Below are 15855 nucleotides of genomic sequence, written 5' to 3'. Positions count from 1 at the left end.
TGATGCATTAAAATATGCTTAAGGAACATTTAAGGTTTGTCATAACTGAAGATGCTCTTTTATTAATTCCTACTAGGGGCCCGGTGCACGAAATTCGTGCACTGGGTGTGTGTGTGTGGGGGGGAGTGTCCCTCAGCCCAGCCTTCCCCTCTCACATACTGGGACCCCTAAGGCGTTGACCCCCATCGCCCTCCGATCGCCTGATCAGCCCCTTGCCCAGGCCTGACGCCTCCGCCAGAGGTGTCAGGCTTGGACAGGGGACCCCCATCTCCCCCCGATCACTGGCTCTGGCCCCCGCCCAGGCCTGAGGCCTCTGGCCCAGGAATCATGACTGGGCAGGGGACCCCCATCTCCCTCTGATCGCTTGCTCCAACCCCCGCCCAAGCCTGACGCCTCTGACCTAGGCTTCAGGCCTGGGCAAGGGGACCATCATGTCCCCCCAACCCCCAGCTCCGCCCCCCACCCAGGCCTGATGCCTCGGCCAGAGGAGTTGACCCTCATCACCCTCTGATCACCAATCACCGGATCGGCCCTTGACCAGGCCTGAGGCCTCTGGCAGAGGTGTCAGGCCTGGGAAGGGGACCCCCAGCTCCCCATGGTTGCAGGCTCCGCCCCCGCCCAGGCCTAACGCCTCTGGCCTAGGTGTCCGGCCCGGGCAGCGGGGACCCGCAGCTGCAGCGGCCCTGCGATCGTGGGCTCCGCTTTAGGCCCAGGCAAGCGACCCCTAGCTCCCGGGACTGCCAGCTTCGACGGTGCCCAGCTCCCATCGCTGGCTCCACCCCTACTTCCTGCTATCACTGGCCAGGGCGGCAAAGGCGCCTGATTCTCGGATCATGGCTGGGGGGCAGGGCAAAGGCGGCCCCAGGGCCGCCTTTGCCCTGCCTCCCAGCTCTTAGCTCCCCCCTGGGTTTCTGATCACTGTCAGTGGCAGGGGGCTTCTTCCTGCTTTCCCTTTGGCCTCCCTGCATTGTGCCTACATATGCAAATTAGCCACCATCTTGTTGGCAGTTAACTGCCATTCTTAGTTGGCAGTTAATTTGCATATAGCCTTGATTAGCCAATGAAAAGGGTAGCTCGTACGCCAATTACCATTTTTCTCTTTTATTAGTGTTGATTATGAGTTCACAAGTGAGAAGGTATAAAAAGGATCTGGTTTTAGAAATGAGTATGTGATCTTTTTTTTTTTTAATATATTTTATTGATTATTTTACAGAGAAGAAGGGAGAGGGAAAGGAGAGGGATAGAGAGTTAGAAACATCGATGAGAGAGAAACATCGATCAGCTGCCTCCTGCACACTCCCCACTGGGGATGTGACCGCAACCAAGGTACATGCCCTTGACCGGAATCGAACCTGGGACCCTTCAGTCCGCAGGCCGATGCTCTATCCACTGAGCCAAACAGGTTAGGGCGAGTATGTGATCTTAGTTCCCCCTAATGGTCTTTAAGAAGGAACAAGAACAAAATTCTTAAGGTTTTGAGGTTTCAATATATTATAATAATTTCTGATTAGGCCAAGCTCATGCTCCTTTAACAAACAGGAATGTGATACCATCTTCTTCCCTCAAACATTTAACAGGCTCAAAAGCCAAGTAGGTAACCGTAATCCATTCAGCTTTAATACAGTTTAAAACCCACAAAAAGTTTTTACTGAACATTGAATCTAATGTGCCCTTCCCCCTTTATTTTTACCTCTTTTGACATGACCTCTGAAATATTGTATGATTCATCTTCTCTTCCTCTTTTCTTTCTCACAACTATAAAAAAATTTCATTTTATTTTTGATAGGAATTGATGCAAAAATATAAACACATATTCTCAAAACCAGAATAAGGAAATTTACCTGGATTCTCTTCACTTGCAGCAATGGAACCTTTACCCTACAGAACAAGGATTTAGAACATTATTTTTTTAAGGACTGCTATGGTATTATATATTAAAATGAAATGATTAAGTAAATGTTCCTTGCAGTTGAACCACATCCACAACTCTTTACTTTTATACTTACCAACTCATAACCAATTTTTCTATACTTTCCTGCTATAACTTATTTGTAACCAGAACCCTCTACTTTCCTCATTTTTTTATTTTACAAGAAAAATTTCAAAATTAACCATAAAAGACATTTTTATTTTGAAAATTACCACGCACATCTTCTATGCTTATGCTAAAGATATTCAACTGGTATTGTATAAAAGTAGTACTCACTTTCAGTGAAATTAAAAGTTAAATACAATGAAAAGTAGAAAGAATACTGACTAAAATACTAAGAGAAGGGAGAGGAAGAGATGTTTAAACACAGTTTGAAACAGAGTTGGAAAAAATTAAGAACAGGTAAACATGTATGAGAAATGAAAATGACCAATAAGCTCAATTAAATGATAGAAAAAGAGGTTTAAAAATGAAAATACCAAAAGGGACTGGTGAGATGGAATAGACAGAATTTAATAGTTTGTAACTTTAGAACAAAGCGGAGATAGGGGGACAAGGGACACACACAAAACCCTGGTAATAAAAACTTAGCTAGAAAAAAAGTGAATTAAATCAACAGGCTGAAGGGTAGAGATTAAATGGTTACGCTAGTAAAATTATCTCCTATTCTACCTATTGGCATTGTGATATTTCCTAATAAAAGCAGTTTGGAATAGGAAGTAAGTGTTGGGCCTGAAACTGATCTTGGCATTATTATGTATCAGATTTGTGATCTTCAGCAAGTTACAGTGAATTCTCATTCACTAATTAGGTTCTATAAAGTCACCGCAAATAATAAATTGGTGAACACTAAACCACTGCCTCTAGGAGAGATACACGTTTAGGTTCCTGCATTTTCTAGTCATATCTTTATCAACTGATGAAATATATAACCTTGTTTTATTGTGTGTTGCTATTTTATCTTAACATATATGTTGAATAACATTGAACTCGGGGCCAAAAGCACTGTAACTATTGAAGGAAACTTTATTAACCTAGGAATTTTCTCCATTATGCACAACACAACCTTCTCACATTAGAAACACCAGAAAGCACTTTAGCACAATGTGGGTACGGGCCATTTTAAACAGCAAAATCAACAAAAATCACAGCATTAAATAGACCATGAAAAGAACACCTTTTTATAGTGTGATGGCTTAAATAAGGCAGATCACCACTTTGTTTGACCTTAGCAGGGAACGTGTGTTGGGAGATTCAAATTTTTGGCAATTCTGCACATGCATACTTATGAATGTCCATAAAAACACGAGTGTTGATTTTGGGGTTACAAATAAACGTTAGTCAGTACACTAATTTTCAAATACATAATCTGAAAATGAGGATGGACTATAGTTAATCTCCTTGCATCAGTTTCTTTAAATGTAAAATGGAGCCCTGGCTAGTATGGTTCAGTTGGTTGAGCAATGTCCCATGCACCAAAAGGGTGCAGGTTAGATTCTTGGTCAGGGCACATGCCCTGGTGGTAGGCTGGATTCCCTGTAGGGGCCATGCAGAAGGCAATGATCAATGTGTCTCTCTCTTTCTCAAATAAGTAAAACAGGGACGATAACAGTATCTCTACCTAAAAGCTGTTTTGAGAATTACTAACACATAAAAGTACTCACTAAATGTCACCCTCATTATTCCTCTTTTCATTAGCACAGCTGTTTTTGTAATTTCGCATCATTATGGCATTAAACAGCCTCACGTTGAAACATAATCTTCAAAAAGATCACATCTAAAATTCAGGCTAGATGGAAGGATGTGGCTGAGCGTCTACTTAGGAACCAGGAGGTCAAGGTTCGATTCCCTGTGAGGGCATGTGCCCGGGTTGTGGGCTCAATCCATAGTAGCGGGTGTGCAGGAGGCAGCCAATTAATGATTCTCTCTTATCATTGATGTTCTCGCTCTCTCCTCCTTTCCTCTGTGAAATCAATAAAAATGTATATTAAAAATAAAAATATGCCGAAACCGGTTTGGCTCAGTGGATAGAGCGTCGGCCTGCAGACTGAAAGGTCCCAGGTTCGATTCCGGTCAAGGGCATATACCTGGGTTGTGGGCACATCCCCAGTGGGAGATGTGCAGGAGGCAGCTGATCGATGTTTCTCTCTCATCGATGTTTCTAACTCTCTATCTCTCTACCGTCCTCTCTGTAAAAAAATCAATAAAATATATAATAAATAATAAATAAATAAATAATTAAAAATATAGCCCTTGCCAGTTTGGCTCGGTAGATAGAGCATTGGCCTGCAGACTGAAGGGTCCCAGGTTCGATTCCAGTCAAGGGCACATGCCCAGGTTGTGGGCTCGATCCCCAATAGGGGGTGTGCAGGATGCAGCCAATCAATGATTCTCTCTCATCACTGATGTTTCTCTCTCTCTTCCTTCCTCTCTGAAATCAATAAAAATATATATAAAAAATAAAAAAATAAAATTCATGCTAGCCTAAAATGAGTATTTTATCATCTGAAATATTATAAGACTATCTGGTCCGCTGTCACAGCTATACATAAGCTAAAAATTTTGATTATGTCCTGTTATGGCTGTAAGTTGACATGATGAGGTTGAAGACATGAAAAAGAAAGTGATCATTACTGGCTCCAAAAGTACTGGCCACTTATAAAATGCCTTGCAGTAAAAAACACTTGCAGATTTTCCTCAAATAAGAAAGTAAAATTTTGCATATATGAAATATAGTCCACAGAATAAAAAACTGAAGAGGTAATACTTTTTAGAGCTCTCCTTACATATATAAAATACTGAAACAGTTTTACATGTTCCTATGAAGTTTATAACAAAGACAAATTATCAAAGTAAATATATGATCAATAAAGTTGAAAGAATACAAAGGATTTTCTTCAATATTTAAGGCAGTGGTTCTCAATCTGAGGGTCACGACCCCTTTGGGGGTGGAACGACCCTTTCACAGGGGCCACCTAAATACATCCTGCATATCAGGTATTTACATTACGATTCATAACAGTAGCAAAATTAGTTATGAAGTAGCAATGAAAATAATTTTATGGTTGGGGGTCACCACAACATGAGGAACTGTATTGAAGGATCGTGGCATTAGGAAGGTTGAGAACCACTGATTTAAGGTAACATATGCAATATACTCTAGATTACTATATATTACCGTAGTAACTTTGGATGATTCCTTTTTCCTCTCTAATTTCTCTTTCTTCTTCAGTTCCTATAAAATAATTTTTCTTAGTGTCAGAAACAGAAATGCAAAGTAAAAAAAAAATCTCAAATAACATGTTAAGAATAAAGAATTTTTAAAGATAAAAAATTTTGTTTAGAATCACTAATCATCCGAGAGATGCAAATCAAAACGACAATGCGGTATCATCTCACACCTGTCAGAATGGCTATCATCAACAAATCAACAAACGACAAGTGCTGGAGAGGATGTGGAGAAGAAGGAACCCTCATGCACTGCTGGTGGGAATGCAGACTGGTGCAGCCACTGTGGAGAACAGTATGGAGTTTCCTCAAAAAACTAAAAATGGAACTCCCATTTGACCCTGTGATCCCACTTCTAGGACTATATCCCAAGAAATTAGAAACACCAATTAGAAAGGATATATGCACCCCTATGTTCAAAGCAGCACAATTCACCATAGCTAAAATTTGGAAACAGCCTAAGTGCCCATCAGTAGATGAGTGGATTAAAAAACTTGTGATACATCTATACAATGGAATACTATGCTGCAGTAAAAAAGGAGTTCTTACCATTTGCAACAGCATGGATGGAACTGGAGAGCATTATGCTAAGTGAAATAAGCCAGTCAGAGAAAGATAAATATCACATGATCTCACTCATTTATGGAATACAATGAACAACATAAACTGATGAACAAAAACAGAGACAGAGAAGCATCGATCAGACTGTCAAACCTCAAAGGGAAGGTAGGGGAGGGTGGGGGTAAGGGGGAGAGATCAACCAAAGGACTTATATGCAAGCATCTAGGCCTAACCAATGGACACAAACAACAGGGGGGTGAGGGCATGAGTGGGGGGAGGTGGGGGGTAATGTGGGGATAAGGACACATGTAATAACTTAATCAATAAAAAATTTTTAAAAAAAGAACTTGCACTTGAAGATTTCATGAAACAGGGAAAAGATTTGTCCTCCTGCCTTAAACAACAAAAATCCAGATAAAATCTATAATAATAAAAGCGTAATATGCTAATTAGACCGGATGTCCTGTCAGAGGGAAGCCTGGGTCCCGGGGGGCCAGAGGGAAGCTGGTGCCAGCAGCCAGGGGAAGGAAGGCCTACTTTTGCACGAATTTCGTGAATCGGGCCTCTAGTATAGTAATATTAAACAACTAGAGGCCCGGTGCACGAAATTCATACACTGAGGGGGGGGGCACTATCCCTCAGCCCAGCCTGCACCCTCTCCAATCCGGGACCCCTCGGGCAGTCGGACATCCCTTTTACAATCCAGGACTGCTGGCTCCCAACTGCTTGCCTGCCTGCCTGCCTGATTGCCCCCAATCACTTCTGCCTGCCCACCTGATCACCCCCTAAGCACTCCCCTGCCGGCCTGATCGCTTCCACCTGCCCTCCCCTGCCGGCCTGATCGCCAACTGCCCTCCCCTGCTGGCCTGATCCCCCCAAACTGCCCTCCTCTGCCTGCCTGGTCACCTCTAACTGCCCTCCCCTGCACACCCAGGTGCCCCCAACTGCCCTCCCCTGCAGGCCATCTTGTGGCCACACGGTGGCAGCCATCTTGTGTGTTGGAGTGATGGTCAATTTGCATACTGGTCACGACTAATTAGCATATCTGGTCGTGACTGAGGGCACTGTGGCCAATTTGCATATTACCCTTTTATTAATATAGATTATTAGTATAGATGGTTTTCAAACAACATACAGCAAAGGACAGTGGACAATGACCAACAGGAAATAAATGAGGTGTGTTTTCTGATGACAGTTTACTGCCTGAAGGCAATTTCCAAGAGTAAAGAATGGATGGAGAACCCAAACACAGCTCAGCAATCTGAGTTGAGACAGAGTGCTAGCACACCCAGGGTAAAGTAACGGAAAGAAGAGCTACATACAAAGAAACTCTGAAGATTAGCAGTCAAGTATTTGCTGGGCACTGATTAGTAAGAGTGTTAAGAATACCAAGGCCAGGCCGAAACTGGTTTGGCTCAGTGGATAGAGCGTCGGCCTGCGGACTGAAAGGTCCCAGGTTCGATTCCAGTCAAGGGCATGTACCTGGGTTGCGGGCATATCCCCAGTGGGAGATGTGCAGGAGGCAGCTAATCGATGTTTCTCTCTCATCGATGTTTCTGACTCTCTATCTCTCTCCCTTCCTCTCTGTAAAAAATCAATAAAATATATTTAAAAAAAAAAAAAAGAATACCAAGGCCAGGAAAAGCCACTAGAAAGAAGCAGCTGCAACAACCTCTGCACTGCTACTGATTAGGAATAGTTTATATTCCTGTCAACCAAGTAAAAAGGCTTCAAGGTTTGTTTTTCTATGTTTAATTTTACCATACAAAGGTTTAAAAGGGGGCTAGAAGCAAGGAAAAGAAAAAAACAAAAAACAAAAAAAAACCCTTAGCAAATGTAGTAAGAAGAATAGAACCAGGTAAAGCGGATCTGGAGTGTGAGGGTAGAGGTGTCAAGTGATAACCTTAAAGAACTGTATGGGGAAGGAAGTCTCAAAGAAAAAAATTCTTTACCCAGTAAAAATATCGTTCAAAAGTGAAATCAAATTGAAGACTTTTTCAGACACACAAAAGCTGAAAGACCATTATCACCAACAGAAACTGCAAATTAATCTAAATACAGAAAGCAGATCAATGCCTCTCTGGTGATGAAGAAGTGAGGGATAAAGACAGGAAATGAGGTATGGAAGAGAATTAAAAAGGGGCAGGAATTCAGCCACGAAAAAGTATAAAACCTTGCCATTCGTGACAACCATAGATGGACCTTGACGGCAGTATGCTAAGTGAAACAAGTCAGAGAAAGATAAATCCATATGATCTCACTTATGTGTGGAATCTTAAAAAACAAAAACCACATTGATATAAAGAACAGATTGGTAGTTGAGAGGGAGGAGGAAATGGGTGAATAAGGTCAAAAGGTATAAATTTCTAGTTATAAAATAGAATACACTTAATATTGTACTGTATATGTGTAAGTTACTAGAAGAGTAAATCTCAAAAGTTCTCGTAAGAAAGAAAATTTTGGCCCTGGCCAGCATGGCTCAGTTGGTTGGAGCACTGTCTTATACACTAAAAGGTCGCGAGTTCGATTCCTGATCAGTGCACATACCCAGGTTGTGGGTTAATCCCCAGTTGGGGTGTGTATGGAAGGTCGATGAACTTCAGGATGTGTAACTGCTCGATGAACATATCCTCGGGTGAGGATTAAATGAAAAGGAAGAACATTTTGTTAACTATGTATGGTGATAGATATTAACTAAACTTATTGTGGTGTTCATTTTGCAATATATAAATAGTATGTCATTATGCTGTACACCGGAAACTAATATGTCAATTATACCTCAAAGGGGGACAGGCAGGAATAAGTTTTTGCAGTTGATGATTATGTTAATTATCTTACTTGTGGCCTCATGGGTGTACACATATGTAAGTCAAAACTTAGAAAATTATTCATTTTAAGAATGTGCAATTTTGTCCATGTCAGTTATATCTCAATAAAGCAATTAAGAAAGTCAACAACAAAATTCACAATTTCCAACATCCAAAAAAATCACTAGACAGGACAAGTCAGTTAACAGGTGACTAGAGAATAAATGGTGGTATATTCATATAATAGAATGTTTCTCGGGAATGAAAAGAATGACCTACTGAGTAAACATAAGTGAATCTCAAAAATATGCTGAGCTAAAGAAGCAAGACACAAAGAATATTTACCATACGACTCCATTTATATGAAATTCTAGAAGAAAGAATATTAATATATAGTGACAGAAAACAGAATCAGTGGTGACTGTCACTGAGGAATAGGGATTACTCAACAAGAGAACTTTTAAAAATGACAGAAATGTTTTTTCATCTTGATTGTGCTGACAGTTACACAAAACTATACTTTGGTCAAAAGTCATCATCAATCACATATACATACCTCTAATTGTTGTTGTTCCATTTTAGTCAATAAAAATTTAGAGTAGATATTGCTTTTTTCAAGCAAATGTTGAAGTCTACGGTACCGAATGTCCATGGACTCTCTATCCCAGGACTTGTGAGCCTATTCAAAGGAAAAGCTTCCATAATTATTGTAATACATTGACTTTTTGCATAAGGTGTAACAATACTGGCTAAACAAATGTTCTTTAGATTTAATATACTTCATGTAACTAATGAAAATTTTAAAAGAATATTAAATAATTTACTAAAAAGATTTTATTTTCCAAACCAAAAAGTAGAATAGCTGAAAAAATATGATTCTTGGGCTCAACAGGCAATCTGGTAATATGAAAGCATGGATACCAAAATATTGAAATTTCAGACACTGGACATGTAGTTACTGTCATTTACTAAGTTGAGGGTCCCTTTAAAAATACTTGCAATTAAAGTTAGAAAGTGAGTATTTAATTCTAGTTGGAATTTAGTGTTTAAAAAATCAAATAAAAAATTTAGATACCAGTTTTAATTGAAAGAACATTAGAATTACAAAATAATGCCATTGGTGAGGGAATAGAACATTTCAGAATCGTAAAACTGTGTTGTTAAAATATTGGAACGTGTTAAATCTATTGATTTCTTTCAAGCCTTTTCTCTATCCTCCTGCAGCATTGTGTTCCCCAGTTTTGCCCTTTTTAGTTTTCTTTTACTTTATCGTTCACCTCTGTACAACTTCTGATTTCAAAGTTCTACTTTATTGCTTTTTAAATTACTGCATATTACTTTTGCATACCATTTGTCGAGTGATTTCTAAGCATCTACAATAGTGGATTCACAATGATAAATGTTTAATATTTTAAAAGAACAGCACAAGACAGAAAACATAAAGGCAACAAATACTATAGTTCAGTGGCCCACACACTTTTTCTGTGAAAGGCCAAAACATAAATATTTAAATATTTGAGTATCATATGGTTTTTACCACAAATACTCAATTATGCCTTTTTATATAAGAGCAGTCATGTACAGTATGTTAATAATGAACGTAATTGTGTTTCAATAAAACTATTTAGTCAATAGGAACAGGTCAAATGCTATTCATAATTTGCCACGCCAGTATAATCTGAATTCAAAGTAAAGCATTAGGTGGGCTGAAGTGAAACAATTGAGAGTTGACTTCACCTATTGAAAGCAAATATATGACTTCACCTATTGAAACCAACCATCAATTCCACTCCTAAGACAAAGAGTGAGCAAGTGTGTGAGATGGACCTAGGTAGCATAATTTAATTAATTTTAATTTAATGGTTAAAGCTTGACCTTATAAATCAGGCACCATTAAATATTGGCTTTTGCATTTCCTAGATCTCTCTAGAGCAGCGGTTCTCAACCTGTGGGTTGTGACCCCTTTGGGGGTCGAACGACCCTTTCACAGGGGCCACCAAAGGCTATCAGAAAACACATATATAATTACATATTGTTTTTGTGATTAATCAGTATGCTTTAATTATGTTCAATTTGTAACAATGAAAACACATCCTGCATATCAGATATTTACATTACGATTCATAACAGTAGCAAAATTACAGTTATGAAGTAGCAACAAAAATAATTATGGTTGGGGGGGTCACCACACCATGAGGAACCGTATTAAAGGGTCTCGGCATTAGGAAGGTTGAGAACCACTGCTCTAGAGTTCCTTTCAAAATAAATTTATTCTCTATTACAAAACCAGTGACAATAAGACACTTATGGATAAAAATAACCAAAGTAACACATTACACAAAAAATATTTTTAAATCGCCCATAATCTTACCCATGCAGTTAATCTGTTAATATCTTATCAAACTCGATTTTCAGTTCTTTTAAAACAGCCTTTCTTTTACTATTACCAATATACTACCGTGATTAACATAGGCAGTCAATGAATGAGGTGTGTCTTACAAATGGGGAGATGAAATTACTTAGGACTTTATAAAATGAATTCTTAAATTTTTAACATTATATATTTGTTTAAAAATTTAGTGAAAAGTATTCTGGGCTTAATTTACATATATTTGCTAGCTTAAATCCTGTTCACAATAAATTAGCTATTTTTTAAAATTGAAGCTTTAAGGCCAAACCGGTTTGGCTCAGTGGATAGAGCGTCAGCCTGTGGACTCAAGGGTCCCGGGTTCGATTCCTGTCAAGGGCATGTACCCTGTTTGCGGGCACATCCCCAGTGGGGAGCGTGCAGGAGGCAGCTGATCGATCTCTCTCATCGATGTTTCTAACTCTCTATCCCTCTCCCTTCTTCTCTGTAAAAAATCAATAAAATATATTTTAAAAAAAGAAAGAAAATATCATAAAAATAAATAAATAAATAAAATTGAAGCTTTAAGATGCCATCATGAACAATTTACAATTAATGTAATTAGAATACTATGCCAATGGTTAACCTTTAAACCCAGTCTTAAATATTTCAAAATAATTTTGCAGCAAATCGTATCATTACTTTTTTAAAAATATATTTTATTGATATTTTACAGAGGGGAAGGGAGAGGGATAGAGAATTAGAACCATCGATGAGAGAGAAACATTGATCAGCTGCCTCCTACACACCTCCTACTGGGGATGTGCCCACAACCAAAGCACATGCCCTTGACCGGAATTGAACCTGGGACCTTTCAGTCCGCAGGCCGATGCTCTATCCACTGAGCCAAACCGGTTAGGGCTCATTACTTTTTCTTGACTTAACTTTATTATGTTATAGTAAGGTGAGAACCCGGCAGAGAGTGAATCTCCAGTACAGTGAAAGTGTATGCTAACAAGAGACCAAAGGCATCAATAAATTCCCTTTGTCTACCCCACAGTCTCTCCCAACACAACCCCAGATTTTGGGGGTGGGAGGAGTTATATTTCAGTCTACACAATATAAACTATTTTCCTTTTACCTCTCCCAAGATCTCACCTTTTCCCTCCCCCACTTCAGCACATTAACTGCTACACTTAAGTATTCTACACTAACAATGGCTTCTTTCTAAAGGAAATGCAGGTTAAAATCAAAAGAAAATAACTGTAGCACATGAATGTCAAAGTCATTGTCCAGGCTCTTTACAAACATTAATCTCCTAAAGCAAAGTAAATGCTTCTCATTAAGACTTAAGCTGGCTCTTCCTCTAGTAAGCATATTCTTCTAAATACATGCCCATAAATACTGTATTCTCTGGAAAGGAAAAAGATCTTTACTCTTCTACAGTGAGGTTTTTGGCCTCCAAAGACTTGTAGGTAGAGACTCATTCTTATAACTTTCTCCAAAATCACACAAAATAATTTATAAATGTCAAGTGCAAAAATTAATCAAACTAGTTCAATACTTACACAAAAAGACAACATAATAACAATGGAGCACAATACAAGGCTTTTAACAAATTATACCCTTGTATTAGGATTAAAAAGAACTATATGCTTTATTCATGGAAGAACTTAAAGTGGATTAAAAATTGCTATTTTAATTGTATAACTGCTTTTAAAAAAGAGCTAGCTGTACTATACTTATCTCTCAACAACAATTCTAAAAAAAGTTTAGAATTGCAAAATGTTCAAAAGTTTAAAAATATCACTGGAAGCAGAAATCATTTTGATTGCTAGTTTCATCAGCTAATACTCATGGTACTAAAATTTTGACAGCTTGTTTTCCAATGTAAAAATGTTTCTTCCTCTTACTATGCATTCTGGGAATGCATTCTTTCTTTTTATTTATTTTCTTAATGTATTTTATTTATTTTTTACAGAGAGGAAGGGAGAGAGAGATAGAGAGTTAGAAACATCGATGAGAGAGAAATATCAATCAGCTGCCTCCTGCACATCTCCTACTGGGGATATGCCCGCAACCCAGGTACATGCCCTTGACCAGAATCGAACCTGGGACCTTTCGGTCCGCAGGCCGACGCTCTATCCACTGAGCCAAACCGGTTTTGGCTGGAAATGCATTCTTATTGTATTCCTTGAAATGATAGTTCCTTACCCAACAATCTTTGTAAAACTGAAGATACATACTATACAAAAGTGAAGGACTGATCACTCTTACAACATCTGTAGTTGATACTACCTATTTTGGACACTTGTCCCAGGATTCCTCCTGTAAAATGTACCTAATAAGTATATTTATTTCACTTACATAATCTATTATCTGTGTTATGTGATAAATTACAAAATATTCTTTTACCATACTTAGAAATTCAATAAAATTTACTGATTGCCACATGCCGAGTCTACAAAAACGAAAGGGATGTGCCCTCAATAAACAAAGTGAGAAAGAGTCAAGTAAGTGATTTTAAAAATACTATGGAAATTCAGAGAATGAGGAAAGGTGGTTGGTTCAAGATCAAGCTCCCAATTCTATTAGAACCTGTTAACATATTACCTTAACCGACTCTGGTCAACTACGGATAATCAGAAAGGCAGAGCCTGTTACTGGCATGCAAGTGCAGCATGGTCTGCCATTTACCGGCAGCGGGGACCCAGGCAACCTGTAAGTGCCGGTTTCCTCATCCCGAAAATGAGGCGAGCACAGAACCTACCTCACAGAGTATTTGCCTTTGGAGTCCACCATTTCCCAGGATAAGTGGTTTTGTAATGACATGGAGTTAGTTCAATACTAATGTGTATTTCCCTAGAGGGGGATAGGGTTAAGGACAAGAGCGCTGGCGCCACACACGGTTCAAATCCGAGTTGTTAGTGCGTGGCCCCCACCACCTGCCTGGTCTTATGTAAATGGAGGTAGCACACCAGTGGGAGCGCCAGGTGAATCATTGCGAGAAAACAGCTTGGCAGGGGGTCGGTCGCAGCTGGGGGCTGGCTACTCTTTTTCTTGCTTATGCAATAATTAAGCAGCAGGGCGGGACTTTCTCGTCGGAGGGAAATGTATTTCGGAACTGAATTTTCAAGAGGTTAAAAACTTCTTTTAGTCGCCGACAACATAGATGCTCCGCACGTGAAAACCACCAGGAGAATAACTTACGGGGAAAGCACACCACACTTTTCCCTGCAGAGTCTCAAGCGGTAGCCCCCCGCAAAGTACCAACAAGCAAGCGGGTCGCTTTCAGTGGTTCTCAACCTTCTGGCCCTTTAAATACAGTTCCTCATGTTGTGACCCAACCATAACATTATTTTCGTTGCTGCTTCATGGCTGTAATGTTGCTACTGTTATGAATCGTAATATAAATATCTGATATGCAGGATGGTCTTAGGCGACCCCGGTGAAAGGGTCGTTCGACCGGCAAAGGGGTCGCGACCCACAGGTTGAGAACCGCTGGCTTAGGTGGCCATCAGCCCTGAAAAAGCACTCCCCATCGACTCTGGGAACATTAAAGCGCTAACCCAGCAATGCGAACGGCTCTCACAAGAGAGAGGGGGCCACGCTGGAGGCCAGAACGACCTCCCAGCAGCATCATTCGGAGCACGTGCCAAGGTTCCCCACAGATAAGCATCATAAACACGCGGAGGAGAGACAGCGAGACCCGCTTAAAGCTGACGAGGCCGGCTGGTCCACGGACCCAGACCCCCTCGGAGGAAGTGCCCGTCACCGCCGGCTCCCGGGCCGACCCCGAGTTACCTTTTCCAGCATCTGCCGCTCCCTCGCCAGCCCCGCCGCCTCCAGCTGCTCTTCCTCCTCCAGCATGGCCGGGGTGATGACCGCGGGCTCCGGCTGGGCGGCCCCGCCGGGGGCGCGGCACCCTAGGAGGGGAGAAGGCTTCCAAGTGGCGGTTTTGAAAAGATGACCAACTACTCAACTTCCCTATACGAGCCTTTCTCTCCTTCCCAGACCCATTCGAGGGAAACGCTGGTGACCCGCGGAGAGGCCGGCATCCGCTCGGGAAGAGACGCCCTCCGTCTTCAGTGTCAACAAGTTGCCTGAACCCCCGTTTACAAGTCGGGGCGCTGGGGAAAGAAAATGCGGCTCCCGAGAGTAAAACCCCCCGCGTCGTGCAATTACGCGCAATTCCGGGCACCCTCCACTCACTCCGCACAGCTTCTTCCCCTTTTCCTCCTCAACCTCTGCCCGGGGTCTGCTCTTCCCCCAAAGCCGGGCTGCAACTTCCATGCTGCGGCCCCCTCTGCCCGGAACGCCGCCGCCCGAGCCCAGAGGAAGGTTCTCCTCACTCACCGTCGCTGCTCGCGGGCTGCTGCGCCGGCATGGCCGCGCACTCTCCGGGGCCAGGTCCCCTCCTCTAAGAAGCTGCAACGCCGCGCGCCGTCCCCCAGCCGCGGCCGGTCCCAGTCCGCTCCACAAATCCCGGCCAAAGAAAAACGCGCGCTTCTCTTTCGCGGGAAAACACCGTCATCTCGCGATACTACGTGCTCCTCGTCCCGCCCCCGCCCCCGCCCCCAGCGGCGCGAGATTTGGCGCAGAGACTGCACCTGGCTGCTGGTTAGCGTTCCCTGGGACCTCTGGGGCGCGGGGTCCTGCCGCGGAAGCCGGCGTTTATTAGCCGCCCTGAGGTTCTGGGCGAGCCTGCCCACGCGGAGAGCCGCGTCCTCACGCGCCGGCTGGTCCTTCAGTGGCGCTCTTAGCTGTTTGCAAAGCACCATCCCGCCCCGGCTGATGGGACGAAACCCCGCCAGCCGCCGATCCTTATGGCCCAACTGGGTGCCCAGGTGAGGGTGTCAAACAAATATTGCCAAGCTCGCTGGCCGTCCGCGCCTCACATTTTGAGTTAAAATTCCCCGAAATAGCCCTAACTGGTTTGGCTCAGTGGATAGAGCCGTCGGCCTGCGGACTCAAGGGTCCCG

General features: G+C 41.8%; 1 protein-coding gene across 6 annotated transcripts in view; it reads right to left on the bottom strand.

Moving 5' to 3' along the window:
* The window catches only part of HELLS (helicase, lymphoid specific), a 43471-nt gene extending 28088 nt beyond the window's left edge, over window positions 1-15383 (bottom strand). For 4 of the 6 annotated variants that reach the window (XR_009448228.1, XM_059660844.1, XM_059660845.1 and 1 more), the window contains exons 1-6: window positions 15230-15383; window positions 14678-14799; window positions 9083-9205; window positions 5109-5165; window positions 1842-1878; window positions 1691-1755 (exon numbers count right to left, since the gene is read on the bottom strand). Coding sequence is in view for 5 of the 6 variants with exons in the window: in XM_059660844.1 (XP_059516827.1) it covers window positions 1691-1755; window positions 1842-1878; window positions 5109-5165; window positions 9083-9205; window positions 14678-14799; window positions 15230-15260 (435 nt within the window). In the remaining variant the exon portion in view is untranslated. The remainder of the gene's footprint in view (window positions 1-1690; window positions 1756-1841; window positions 1879-5108; window positions 5166-9082; window positions 9206-14677; window positions 14800-15229) is intronic. The other 2 variants (XM_059660846.1, XM_059660847.1) reach the window with 2 other exon arrangements.
* Window positions 15384-15855: the final 472 nt, after the last annotated feature.

This window comes from Myotis daubentonii, chromosome 13, assembly GCF_963259705.1.
Source record: "Myotis daubentonii chromosome 13, mMyoDau2.1, whole genome shotgun sequence".
Taxonomy (NCBI): Eukaryota; Metazoa; Chordata; class Mammalia; order Chiroptera; family Vespertilionidae; genus Myotis; species Myotis daubentonii.
Note: the sequence above shows the minus strand (reverse complement) of the source record. Positions and strands in the feature narration are given on the sequence as shown.